Below are 13,570 nucleotides of genomic sequence, written 5' to 3'. Positions count from 1 at the left end.
AAGTTCTGCTTTTCTGATGTATCAAATACTTATGTCATACAGTAAAATGCAAATTAATTACTTCAAAATCATACAATTTGATTTTCTGGATGTTTGTTTTGCATTCCGTCTCTCACAGTTGAAGTGTACCTATGATAAAAAATTACAGACCACTACATGCTTTGTAAGTAGGAAAACCTGCAAAATCGGCAGTGTATCAAATACTTGTTCTCCCCACTATAGCTTTGGGGAGAATGCCATTACATCATACATTTCCCTTCCATATAGATTCTGTGACCAAGACGTCCACGCCGTCGTTCAATAAAAACGGCAAGGCAGCCGGTCCCCAAGGGACCCCATGGGAGACACTAGTGGTGTTCGCCATCAACCTGAAGCAGCTCAACGTCCAGATGAACATGAGCAATGTCATGGGCAACAACACGTAGGTCTCCCTTTTTCCCCTCTCACGCAACACACTCTATTCTACTCCAGGGCTCTCCAACCCTATTCCTGAAGAGCTACCATCCTGTAGGTTTAAGCGCCAACCCCAGTTGTGACTAACCTGATTCAGCTTATTTACAAACTAATTATAAAAATCAGGTGCGTTAGATTAGGGTTGGAGTGAAAACCAGCAGGACAGTAGCTCTCCAGGAACAGGGTTCGAGAGCCTTGTTCCACACGCTAGGGGCCAGTTTCAGTACACAGATTGTCTATTCCATCTAATTCATATCAGCACATGACCTAATGTTTATATCTGCAGGGGTTAAAGTTCTCTGTCACTGCAATGAATTTCCGTGAGGCAATAAGAATATCTGGGGAGATATATTCCCGATGTTCAGATGAAGGGAATTATATAGTCTATAATGCGCCCCACAGCAGCGCTCAAATCAGACACCGGTGTGTAGCCTACTGTAGCTGCTGGCAAATGAAAGCAGTTTTGGCATGTGTTTAAAAAAACAGGGGATCCCAGTTTTACATTGCAATTATTTCTCTACTCCTTCAATTTCGTTATTTGCAATTGTTTTACAAATGCATTTTTACAACCGGAATTTCAAGCATGGTTTAGGCGCAGCTGCACAACAGAGCTCTTAAAGGGGGGAAATGTCGTCTTAAAAGGACAACGACATACTTTCTAATAGAGTCAAACAAAAAATTATCATTATTTCAATATTTATAATAAAATATATATATATATATTTTTTTTAATACAAACAGGATGTTGTGTCCAATGGGGTAAATGCAGATAGACAAACCCCATGCTTCAGCCTATGTAAATTGAATATAGGCACTATGCTTCATAAGTTGGGCTGCAGGTGATGATGCTTATTGCTAATAGCACATCTAATAATACAGGCCATGCATAGGCTATATACATGGTCCAATATACTAAAATAATTGTAACATCATTTTTACCAATTTGTTATTGTGCCCGTTTCTAACTATTTTTCAGATGGTGTCAGCATAATTTTATTTTCATAAATTTTGGAGTAGAATATCCTTTTAAAAAGTCACCAGAACTGAGCTTCTCAGTCCATTTAAATAGGACCCCGGGTAGGACCCTGGAACCCCTAAGCAAAGGGACTGGAATTTGTCAAGCTCGCAGTTTATACATGTACAAAATTATCATCTTTCCCTTAACCTCTTGGATGTAATGTCCTCTGTTTAGGGGACTTGCGTAGTTCTGCTAGTGTTATGTGGGATGTGAAATCTCAAATCACTTGAAACTGGGATGTCCCTCCTACCATTTAATTCGCTCTTCTGACTGTCCAAGCACATGCCTGCAATCCTTACATCTTAGCGTAGCAGGGGCAATTGGTCTCATCACTGTAGCACATTCAGCGCTTGATTTATAGCCATTCATCTAAAATAATTAATAGATTTTTTTTTAACACCTTCTGTTTGTCATAGACAGACAATATTAATATGAGATGAAAGGCAAGTTCCTAACGAGCTGTAGAACATTTTGAGGATCTCAGGACCCAGGCCAAATCTTTTTAGTTTCCTGGGGGGGAATAGGCTTTGTCGTACCCTCTTCACGACTGTCTTGGTGTGTTTGGACCATTCTAGTTTGTTGTTGATGTGGACACCAAGGAACTTGAAGCTGTCAACCTGCTCCACTACAGCCCCGTCGATGAGAATGGGGGCGTCCTCGATCCTCCTTTTCCTGTAGTCCACAATCATCTCCTTAGTCTTGGTTACGTTGATGGAAAGGTTGTTATTCTGGCACCACCGGCCAGGTCTCTGACCTCCTCCCTATAGGCTGTCTCGTCTTCTGTGATCAGGCCTACCACTGTTGTGTTGTCTTCAAACTTAATGATGGTGTTGGAGTCGTGCCTGGCCATGGAGACGTGGGTGAACAGGGAATACAGGAGGGGACTGAGCACACACCCCAGAGGGGCTCCAGTGTTGAGGATCAGCATGGCAGATGTGTTGCTACCTACCCTCACAACCTGGGAGCGGCCTGTCAGTAAGTCCAGGATCCAAATGCAGAGGGAGGTGTTTAGTCCCAGGGTCCTTAGCTTAGTGATGAGCTTTGAGGGAAATATGGTGTTTAACGCTGAGCTGTAGTCAATGAATAGCATTCTCACGTAGGTGTTCCTTTTGTCCAGGTGGGAAAAGGGCAGTCTGGAGTGCAATAGAGATTGCATTTTTAAGTCGCTCTGGATAAGAGCGTCTGCTAAATGACTTAAATGTAAATGTAATGTAAATGCATTATCTGTGGATCTGTTTGGGGTGCAAATTGGAATGGGTCTAGGGTTTCTGGGATAATGGTGTTGATGTGAGCCATTACCAGCCTTTACCAGCCTCTCTCGGCTACGGAGAGTGTGATCTCACAGTCGTCTGAAACAGCTGATGCTCTCATGCATGCCTCAGTGTTGCTCGCCTCGAAGCAAACATAGAAGTGTTTTAGCTCGTCTGGTAGGTTCGTGTCACTGGGCAGCTCGCTGCTGTGCTTCCCTTTGTAGTCTGTAATAGTTTGCAAGCCCAGCCACATAAGACGAGCGTATCTGTATCTGACAACCTATATAAAAACTGAACAATTCTACATATAACCCTTAACAAAACAATGCCTCCTAGAAAGCAGATGTTACTTATTCATGAGGAGGTGGGTGGAACTATTTCCCCTTGCTCTTGTTTACCTCTAGTTGGACCACCAGTGGGCTGAAGAGTCAGGGTCGTCTGTCAGTGGGTAGTAACCGAGACCGAGAGATCAGCATGTCCGTGGGCCTGGGTCGTTCCAAACTGGACTCTAAAGGCGGCGTGGTGGGGGGCAACATAGATGTCAACACCCTGGAGATGGTCTGTAAGTACAGGGATGAGAAATAATGTATTAAGCCACTGGCATGTACTGTTCACTTTTTGTGCAATTCCAAATACATTGTGATGGATGTCAAAGATTGTACTCTAGCCTCGGGTCTTGGCGTTTAAATGATAAACAAATTCAGCTCCAACTTAAACATCCCTGTCAAACTAGTAGAATTTGACAGGGAGATCTCTCTGCCGCACCTAACAAAACATATTTGTTTGTTGAAGCACACATCTCGGAGCACCCCAACCAGCAGCCCAGCCATAAGATCCAGATCACCATGGGCTCCACGGAGGCCCGTGTGGACTACATGGGCTCCAGCATCCTCATGGGCATCTTCAGCAACGCAGACCTGCAACTCCAGGACGAGTGGAAGGTCAACCTGTGCACTGTTGAGACCAGCCTATCAGAGAAAAGGTAAATAAGCTAGCCTACTAGAGAAAATGTATAACCAAAACCCCTGTGGCTACATTCTTGTCTGTTCTCATTTTCTGACCATTTCTCACTCACTCCCTCCTTTTTTCTATCCCATCGCTCTCCCTTTCTGCCTCTCTTTTTACTTATCCTTTCCCCTCTCCAGTGAGATCTTTGTCCACGGTGACTTGCAGTGGGATATCTTCCAAGTGATCATCTCGCGCTCCACTACCCCCGACCTCATTAAGATCGGGATGAAGCTGCAGGAGTTTTTCACCCAGCAATTTGACACCAGCAAACGAGCGTTGTCCACATGGGGTCCAGTCCCCTACCTGCCCCCGAAGGCGCCGGTCATCAACATCGAGAAAGAAGCTGCAGAGCTATGTAAGAATCCGTTATCACTGGTTTCCTGGGTTTCTTTTGGTTTCGATCGAAATGCTCTTTCCCCTGCTCCTCCTCTTTCGTCCCTCTCCTTCTATCGTCATTGCGCCTTCTCACTCTCGTCATTGCTCTCTCTCCCAGACATGGATGCAGCCCACCATCGTCACTGGCCTGGGGTCCTGAAGGTGATCGCTGGATGCCACATCTCCCTCTTCCAGATGCCTCTCCCAGAGGACGCCGTGCAACTGGGTGGCTCCATGAGTCTCCATGGCAACCACATGACCCTGGCCTGCTTCCATGGGCCCAACTTCCGCTCCAAGTCCTGGGCCTTATTCCACCTGGAGGAGCCCAACATAGCCTTTTGGACCGAGGCTCAGAAGATATTGGAGGATGGTAAGGCTTTCAAGAGACAGAGAGGGGGGATGTGGGCTAAAGCAAGTCCCCAAAATACCTCTAACCTCAACCTATTTTTTATCCAATCAGGCTCCACTGATGACTCCACTTATATCGTGCAGACATTGGATTTTCATCTGGGTCACAACACCATGGTAACCAAACCCTGTGGAGCACTAGAGAGCCCCATGGCCACCATCACCAAAATCACCCGTCGCCGGCACGAAAACCCCCCTCACGGTGTAGCCACAGTCAAAGAATGGTTCAATTATGTGACTGCCATGAGGAATGAGGGTAAAGGCTACTAAATTCTACCAATGTTATATACACGGTCTACTGTTTCCCTTGACCCAATGTACTCAAGACGCCTGCCTCATTCTAATGTATCCTGTTCCCCAGAGCTATACCTCTTGCGTAACGTGGACGCCAACAACACAGAGAGTGGGGCAGCCTCCAAGAGTTCTAGCCTGCTAAGCAGCTTCCGAGGCTCATCCAGCTATAACCATGAGACAGAGACCATCTTTGCCCTACCCAGGATGCAGCTGGACTTCAAGTCCATCCATGTTCAGGATCCAGACGAACCCTCCTTGACTGGTAGGCTCAGTTGGTATTCGGTCCACCAGTATGAACAGACCACAATTAGCAATGGTATATATTTAGGGGCAACATTGTTGTTGAAGTCCACTTGTATTGGCCTCCAAGAATATTTTTGTCATTTTCAGTTTGTTCCCATTAATATATATTTGTTGGAATGACTCTGTTGTTTCCCCTCTGTTTCAGACTCCAACAGTAAGCCTAAGGTGGAGTGCAGCGTGGTGACTGAGTTCACAGACCACATATGTGTCACCATGGACGCCGAGCTCATCATGTTTCTGCACGACCTGGTCTCTGCCTATTTAAAGGAAAAAGAGAAGGGTGAGAGCCCCTGAAATGTCAACAGCAGCAGCACACTATACAGTGGGGCAAAAAAGTATTTAGTCAGCCACCAATTGTGCAAGTTCTCCCAATTAAAAATATGAGAGGCCTGTAATTTTCATCATAGGTACACTTCAACTATGACAGACAAAATGAGGGGGAAAAATCCAGAAAATCACATTGTAGGATTTTTAATGAATTCTGTGGCTCCACGCAAGATCTCACCCCGTGGGGTCAAAATGATCACAAGAACGGTGAGCAAAAATCCCAGAACCACACGGGGGGACCTAGTGAATGACCTCCAGAGAGCTGGGACCAAAAAAACAAAGCCTACCATCAGTAACACACTACGCCACCAGGGACTCAAATCCTGCAGTGCCAAACGTGTCCCCCTGCTTAAGCCAGTACATGTCCAGGCCCATCTGAAGTTTGCTAGAGAGCATTTAAATGATCCAGAAGAAGATTGGGAGAATGTCATATGGTCAGATGAAACCAAAATATAACTTTTTGGTAAAAACTCAACTCGTCGTGTTTGGAGGACAAAGAATGCTGAGTTGCATCCAAAGAACACCATACCTACTGTGAAGCATGAGGGTGGAAACATCATGCTTTGGGGCTGTTTTTCTGCAAAGGGACCAGGACGAATCTCATGTATCGTGAGATTTTGAGTGAAAACCTCCTTCCATCAGCAAGGGCATTGAAGATGAAACGTGACTGGGTCTTTCAGCATGACAATGATCCCAAACACACCGCCCGGGCAACGAAGGAGTGGCTTCGTAAGAAGCATTTCAAGGTCCTGGAGTGGCCTATCCAGTCTCCAGAGCTCAACCCCATAGAAAATCTTTGGAGGGAGTTGAAAGTCCGTGTTGCCCAGCTACAGCCCCAAAACATCACTGCTCTAGAGGACATCTGCATGGAGGAATGGGCCAAAATACCAGCAACAGTGTGTGAAAACCTTGTGAAGAGTTACAGAAAACGTTTGACCACTGTCATTGCCAACAAAGCCTATATAACAAAGTATTGAGATAAACTTTTGTTATTGACCAAATACTTATTTTCCACCATAATTTGCTAATAAATTCATAAAAAATCCTACAATGTGATTTTCTGGATTTTTTTCTCATTTTGTCTGTCATAGTTGAAGTGTACCTATGATGAAAGTTACAGGCCTCTCTCATCTTTTTAAGTGGGAGAACTTGCACAATTGGTGGCTGACTAAATACTTTTTTGCCCCACTGTATGTAGCAAACCAGAACGATTAACTGTACTTTACATGATAACTTTATATATACTGAACACAAATATAAATGCAACAATTTCAAAGATTTTACAGTTCATATAAGGAATCAGTCAAACATGCCTAATTGGTGACATGTCTGGTGAGTATGTAGGCCATGGAAGAACTGGGACATATTCACAATTCCAGGAATTGTGTACAGATCTTTGCGACATGGGGCCAAGCATTATCATACTGAAACATGAGGTGATGAAGGCGGATGAATGGCATGACAATGGGCCTCAGGATCTCGTCACGGTATCTCTGTGCATTCACATTGCCATATATAAAATGCAATTGTGTCTGTAGCTTATACCTGCCCATAACCCCACCGCCAACATGGGGTACTCTGTTCACAACGTTGACGTCAGCAAACCGCTTGTCCACACAACGCCATGCACGTGGTCTGCGGTTGTGTTGCCGGTTGGACGTACTGAAAAATTCTCTAAAACAACGTTGGAGGCGGTAGAGAAATTAACATTAAGTTATCTGGCAACAGCACCAGTGGACATTCCCGCTGTCAGCATGACAATTGAACACCTCAAAACTTAAGACATCTGTGGCAATGTGTTGTGTGACAAAACTGCACATTTTAGAGTGTCTTTTTATTGTCCCCAGCACAAGGTGCACCTGTGTAATGATCTAATCAGTTTCTTGAAATGCCACACCTGTCATTCTCACTAACAGAAAACTAATTTTCTGCACAAAATTTGAAAGAAATAAGCTTTTTGTGCATATGGAACATTTCTTTTTTTTTTTTTTTGCAGCTCATGAAACATGATAACTTTCACTGATAACTTTATATAGAAAAAAAGAGCAATGTAGGTACAACTAAAATATAACTGAAGCTGAATTATAGGTGCTCTTTGTTTAAGGAACTAATAGTCATAGAAGAACATGGAGAACCAAGGCACTCTATAGTTTCACACAAACTCTCCCCCCTCTTCCCTGGTCTGCAGCCCTTTTCAACCCCCGGATCTTTGCCACTCGGCCTGGCCAGAAGAGCCCGACAGCCCTGCATGATGAGAACTCCACAGACAAGGAGGAAGGCATCAACTACACCACAGTGGACTGGAGAGAATTCATGTGCAACACCTGGCACCTGGAGCCCACACTCCGGTAAACCAGACCCAAGCCCTCAGACCAATAATATATGCCACTGTGCAGACACTTTTTGTTAACTCGAAATGACACAACGACAAGGTTGCAGTTTACTATACTGTATGAACACACTACAAGGTAGGCATTCCACTCAAGGCTAGGTCTATCAACATCAAGACTTCCCATGCAGGCGCACTCTTGGCTGAGTGATAGCCCTGAAATAACAGAAATATAGGGATACTTAAAACATGAACTTAACACTTTTATCCAAACTAACAATACAGTACATTTGTAGTATGTGTAATCGATCCCTGTGTTTTGTGACTCCTTAACCCCTCACCTGAGCATTTCAACTACTCCATAAGCCCACTTTTAGGCCTAAACCCTAAACGTAAACCCTTTTGTCCATACATCTGTGGGTTTCTTGACTCAGTCCTGATTATCAATTTCCGTAGGCTCATCTCCTGGACAGGACGGAAGATCGATCCTGTCGGCGTGGACTACATTCTGCAGAAGCTAGGCTTCCACCACGCAAGGACTACAATTCCCAAATGGCTCCAGAGGGGGGTGATGGACCCCCTGGACAAGGTCCTCTCTGTCCTCATCAAGAAACTTGGCACGGCCCTGCAGGACGAGAAGGAGAAGAAGGAGAAGAAGGAGAAGATGGGACGAGACAAAGACGAGCACTAACTCATACAGCCATATGTTTTAACACAACACTTTAAAAGCTGGACAGTAAATCCTCAATGAACAAAACACTGGATAACTGGAAACACTGGATATTTCCTTGACTACTGTGCATTTGTCATAGGTGCATTTTACCGCTAAGCCGTGTGCATTTAAGCATAGATGTTTACAGTGGTGCATGCCACTATGGGTTTTGACTGAAAGTTTTGCACTGTTTTTATGTATATTTTGAACAAAGTAGTAAGTGAAGTCTTATTTGGCTGCTTGAAATGATAACCCTGAAAACCCCCAACATGGATTATATGTTATACATGCTTTATATGGTGTTATCAGAACAAATTGAAGACATCGTTTATTATCCTTCTTTGGAGGTTCATTAACTTTTTCTGTGGGGGGCACTTCTAAATCATTGCCTGTGCTTTGTTTACAATGGAACAAACGCATGGTAAGGTTGGAAAGAGCAATATCATCAGTTTTTCTCAATTCATCCCAATGACAACGTTTTTTGAAGATGGTTCCTGTTAACAAAAAAGCATTGGATCGTTCAGATCCACTTAGGTCAATCTAAAATGTGATAAGATGTATTGTAACGATAAACAATGGTTAAGTTTTTTAATTTATCTTAATTTAATGGGTATCTGAAATGTATAGTCTATAACCCATGTGTGCTGGGTGTGTCAAGCCTGTTTTTTTAATATGTGCAATAGACCAGTGTATATAAAATAACTGTGAATTTCTTAAATGTGTTGATTTCTTAACATAATAAAATCATTGCCATCCTATTTTACATCTGACTTCATTGTCTTATATAGCCTACTGTTATTTCTCAGATTTCCTAGATTTGAGGCAAGTGACAGAAGTTGTGTTGCTCTCTAAATATGCTTTACCTTGGTTTCTGAGCTAATTCCACATGAAGTATTTCAACTTTTGAAAGATATTCCAGTGGCTTTGATCCAGATCTTTGTATCAGCCTGCCTAATTTCACTACCTCAGTCGTATCTCCTCACTCACATCCCCTCATTATGAGGCAAGTTCCCATTTGTTTAATGCTGTGTATTTTTTTTCCATTTTTGATTGTGCATTGGTGAGGAAGGAAAAGACTGGCAGAATTAAGCGATGGAAAAGGTGGACTTGCTTTGTGATGTTGACTGATATTGCTGCACCATTTAACCTGAGCCTCCGATAACTGTGTGCGTGCGCGAGAGAGAAAAGTTATACAACACTCAAGACCTCTTGTGGGTTCTGTTCAGACTATCCTGCAGATATTTTGCTACAGTTATTCAAACTTTCAAAATACAGAAATCATTCGGGGCTAATTTCTGTATTTTGAAAGTTACGTATCTTGAAAACTTGATTGCTGACAAGTAAAACATTTTGGGACTATGTCAATAATGTACTAATGAAACAAATACCAATAGATCGTTTTTGGGTGGGGTTTTCCTTTAAGTAGGGAAATTGTTTAAATGAGGACAGCTAGTTAAATTAAACAACGACAAAGGGACTCTAAACCTAAGTCTTTTGATTGAAAGTCGGACTCCATTAGGCTACATGGTGTGTTCTAACTAACTGTCACGCCTTGGTCTTAGTATTTTTTAATTATTTGGTCAGGCCAGGGTGTTCCTGTCTCTGTGTTAGTTTGCACCAGAATAGGCTCAGTCACTTTGGTTTTTCTTTTTTCCTTGTTTTGGAAGAGAAGAGAACGAGCGCCATTCTCCTTGCGGAGATGGTGCTAAATACATCAACACGGTCGGTCCCTGGGATTGGGCTGGCCAACACGATTCGGTTTGCTTGGAAGGAAAAGGAGTTGGAGCCTTTAGGACGGGAAACTTTTGGAAGGATAATATTGATGGGGATTCTAAAGCTGACGGTGAAGGACGTGTTTTGTTTCCAAGGCAACTCGTTGGAGGGAGCATACGACGTGGCACTATATACAGAGGAGAAACACGAGGATATCCTGAGAAGGGCAAGAGCAGTGGGAGGTGAGAGGCCGATGAGCCACTACGAAATAACAAGCCTGGCGAAGAACAACTTTAGGGTTGTAACTGTCAACATTTACAACCCTTACGTTAAGGACGAAGAGGTGAGGGCTTTTCTGGGGAGATGCATGGATAACGTCTCCTCAGCAAGGCACCTCAAAGACTCCCTTGGGTTTTGGAATGGGGAGAGGCTTCCAGGCCCTCCTCCTCAGAGAGGACCCAAAGGGACATACATGGTGGCTACCTCCATCCTCCTGCTATGTTCTCCCTAGGGGCTGACAGGGGACGTTGTTTTATGCACGTCAGCCCCCATTTTGCAGGCGCTGTATGGCCTACGAACACATATTCGCCTCGTGCAGCACAAGAAAATGCAGATTTTGTGGATCTGAGGAACACGAGGCGAGGGATTGTGACAAGCCTAAGACGTGCCATGGGTGTGGCTCGTCAGCACACCTGTGGCGGGGGTGCCCGGCCCGTCAGAGGTCATATACGTCTGCGGCTGGGGGGGAGCAGGAGCGGGGTATGGGGGAAGAAGAGGAGGGGAAGGAAGCACGCCTCATGACCAGAGTACAGGTCCAGAGGGGAAGGCCACAAGGAAGGAGGAGGAGCAAGAAGCGGCAGATGGAAGAGAGAAGGAAACTGAAGGCACGGGAGTAGGAGAACCAGGAAAAGTGGCGGAAGACGGCAACCGAGTGGAGGAGCATGAGAGAGAAGAAAGCGAGGGAGGAGTGGTGGAGAAGGAGACGGTGGAAGAGCAAGTGGACTGGGGGGAAAGTGCCCTGGTGGAAGAGATGAGGGGTATGGTGGAGGAGCTGGCGGGGGGGGTGGTATCTCTCCACTGCCGCCTTCACCAAAGAAGAGAATGAAGAGGAGGGTGCGATTGGCCGACAGTGAGAGGGAGGGGATGGCCAAGAGAGTGATGGGGGTGGGAGAAACCTCTGGGTTGCTGCTGGTTTCCCCAGGCCCTCAACTTCTGTTGGGTGGGGACACACCTAACAAGACTCAGCACTGGGTACAGGAGGAGGTGGGGAGTTTTTTGTTTGGGGACTCAGCCTCCCCAATTTTTTTCCAAACCAGCTACAACACTGGGGAGGGGGAGGATTGTGGGGGTAGACCCAGTGTGCAGGACACCCCGGAGCCAAACACTATTCCTGCATCCTGGGATGGTGAGATGGAGGAAGAGGGGGGGATGTCGGGAGTACGGATGGTGTTCTCACCGGTAGATATGGAGCAGGGGAGCATCGGGTGAGTCTCCTGTTTTAGTTTTTTTTCTGTCTGGGTTTAGAATTTGAGTGTATTACATGTTTTTATTTTTTCATGGGGTCTAATTTTACTTTTGTTAGTTTAAATGTAAGGGGTTTAAGGGATTTTGTTAAGAGGAGGGAGGTTTTTAGTTATTTGGAGGGTGTGGGGTTTGATTTTTGTTTTTTACAGGAGGTTCACCTGAGGGATGGAGGGGATGTTAGTAGGATTAAGAGGGAGTGGGACAAGGGGGAGTCGGTTTGGGGTATTGGGAGGGTGCACTCATCGGGGTAGGGATTTTGTGTGGGCACAGGGAGGTAAAAGTGGAGGATTCTTTTGTGGTAATGCAGGGGAGGGTTGTAGGGGTGGATGTCACGATAAGGGATTGTAAATTTAGATTAGTGGTGGTGTATGGGCCACAGGTGGTGGCAGACAGGAGGAGATGGTGGACTGTCTGACGCCCCTGTGTGTCACAAATAGGAAATTAGTGATAGGGGGATTTTAATACAGATTTAGGAAGAGGGGGATAGCAGTGCAGGCGCCATTGCCAGGCTAATGGCTTGCCATGGTCTGATAGATGGTGGTCTGCACACTACTCCGAAAATGGACGGTCCTACATGGCGCAACTCCAGGGGGGTTGAGCGGAGGCTCGACTATATTTTTGTACCCAGGTCTTTGGGTAAGTTGTCTGGGCGGCTGTTGCCTGTTTTCTTTTCGGATCACGACGGGGTGGTCCTGCAGGTGGGGTCGCCAGTCTGCCTCTTTGGTAGGGGGTACTGGAAGCTAGATCGGGATGTGCTGGAGGAGCAGGCTTTTGTTGACGGGTTTTATGGTTTCTTTTGGAGGATTGAAGGCCTCCGGTCCATGTTTTAGTTTAGTTTATTTTATTTTTACAGGGACAGTGCACATTAATCAACGTTTCAGTAAAAGTGCTGGTTTTAGCCAGCCGGCTAATTTTCAACCGCAGTCCCTGGGCAGGTTATTAAAAACAATTACAATATAGACAATAGCACCATAGACATAGCAACATAGGACAAGTAAGACATAGCATACAGACAGAGCAACATAGAACAAAAAGCAGCAAGACAAAATTCATAAAAGCAACAAAGTGTTTCCACACCTCACAAGCTACAGACAACATGGAAAGCGGCAACACACAGCTAGGGACCATGTTCACAAATCTGATTGACCTTTAGCCATGTCTTCAAGCATTTTGTGAAAGTGTGATATGTGGTGCAGTTATGTGTGTCTGATGGCAGTGTATTCCAGACATGGGAAGCTCTCACAGAGAATGCAGATTTACTAAAGGTGCTTTTCCTTAGGGGAACTATACAGTCACCTCTCATGGCAGACCTTGTGGATCTGCTGCCATATGTCTGGGTTTTCTGTTTAACAAAAATATTGAGTGGAGGGGGAGCCAGGCCATTAAGGATCTTGAATACAAGACATGCGTCGGTGTATTGCACAAGATTTTCCCAACTCAAGAGCTCATGTTTTCTAAGGATGTGACAATGATGATGGCTATTGGGCTTCCTATCAAGCACTTTGAGAGCCTGTTTGTAGACAGACTGAATAGGTTTTAATGTTGTACAGCAAGCTTGGGCCCAACTCGTCAAGCAGTATGTTAAGTGGGGGAGTATCATAGATTTGAAGTACAGTTTTTCTACCTCTGTAGTCAAACAATTTCGTATAAATCGGAAATTAGCTAAATTGAATTTAGTTATTTGAATTACCTTTTTCACATGCTTTTTAAAAGAGAGGTTGGAATCAAGTATGATGCCAAGGTACTTAAAATCGGATACCACCTGGAGCTTCTCCCCTGACACATAGACATCTGGCTCAGTAGCATCTGTTGCCCTCTTTGTGAAGAACATGCAAACAGTTTTTTTCACATTGAGA

At 44.8% G+C, this 13,570-nt stretch overlaps 1 protein-coding gene across 1 annotated transcript in view; it reads left to right on the top strand.

The window, feature by feature from the left end:
• The window catches only part of LOC118362620 (transmembrane protein KIAA1109 homolog), a 111,243-nt gene extending 102,003 nt beyond the window's left edge, over positions 1–9,240 (top strand). The window contains 10 exon segments of the mRNA XM_052486338.1: positions 268–421; positions 3,126–3,283; positions 3,514–3,703; positions 3,867–4,084; positions 4,223–4,474; positions 4,565–4,768; positions 4,874–5,068; positions 5,255–5,389; positions 7,625–7,784; positions 8,222–9,240. Of these exon segments, the coding sequence (XP_052342298.1) occupies positions 268–421; positions 3,126–3,283; positions 3,514–3,703; positions 3,867–4,084; positions 4,223–4,474; positions 4,565–4,768; positions 4,874–5,068; positions 5,255–5,389; positions 7,625–7,784; positions 8,222–8,456 (1,901 nt within the window). The 3' untranslated portion in view covers positions 8,457–9,240.
• The last annotated feature ends 4,330 nt before the right edge of the window (positions 9,241–13,570 follow it).

Source organism: Oncorhynchus keta, chromosome 29, assembly GCF_023373465.1.
Source record: "Oncorhynchus keta strain PuntledgeMale-10-30-2019 chromosome 29, Oket_V2, whole genome shotgun sequence".
Classification (NCBI taxonomy): Eukaryota; Metazoa; Chordata; class Actinopteri; order Salmoniformes; family Salmonidae; genus Oncorhynchus; species Oncorhynchus keta.
Note: the sequence above shows the minus strand (reverse complement) of the source record. Positions and strands in the feature narration are given on the sequence as shown.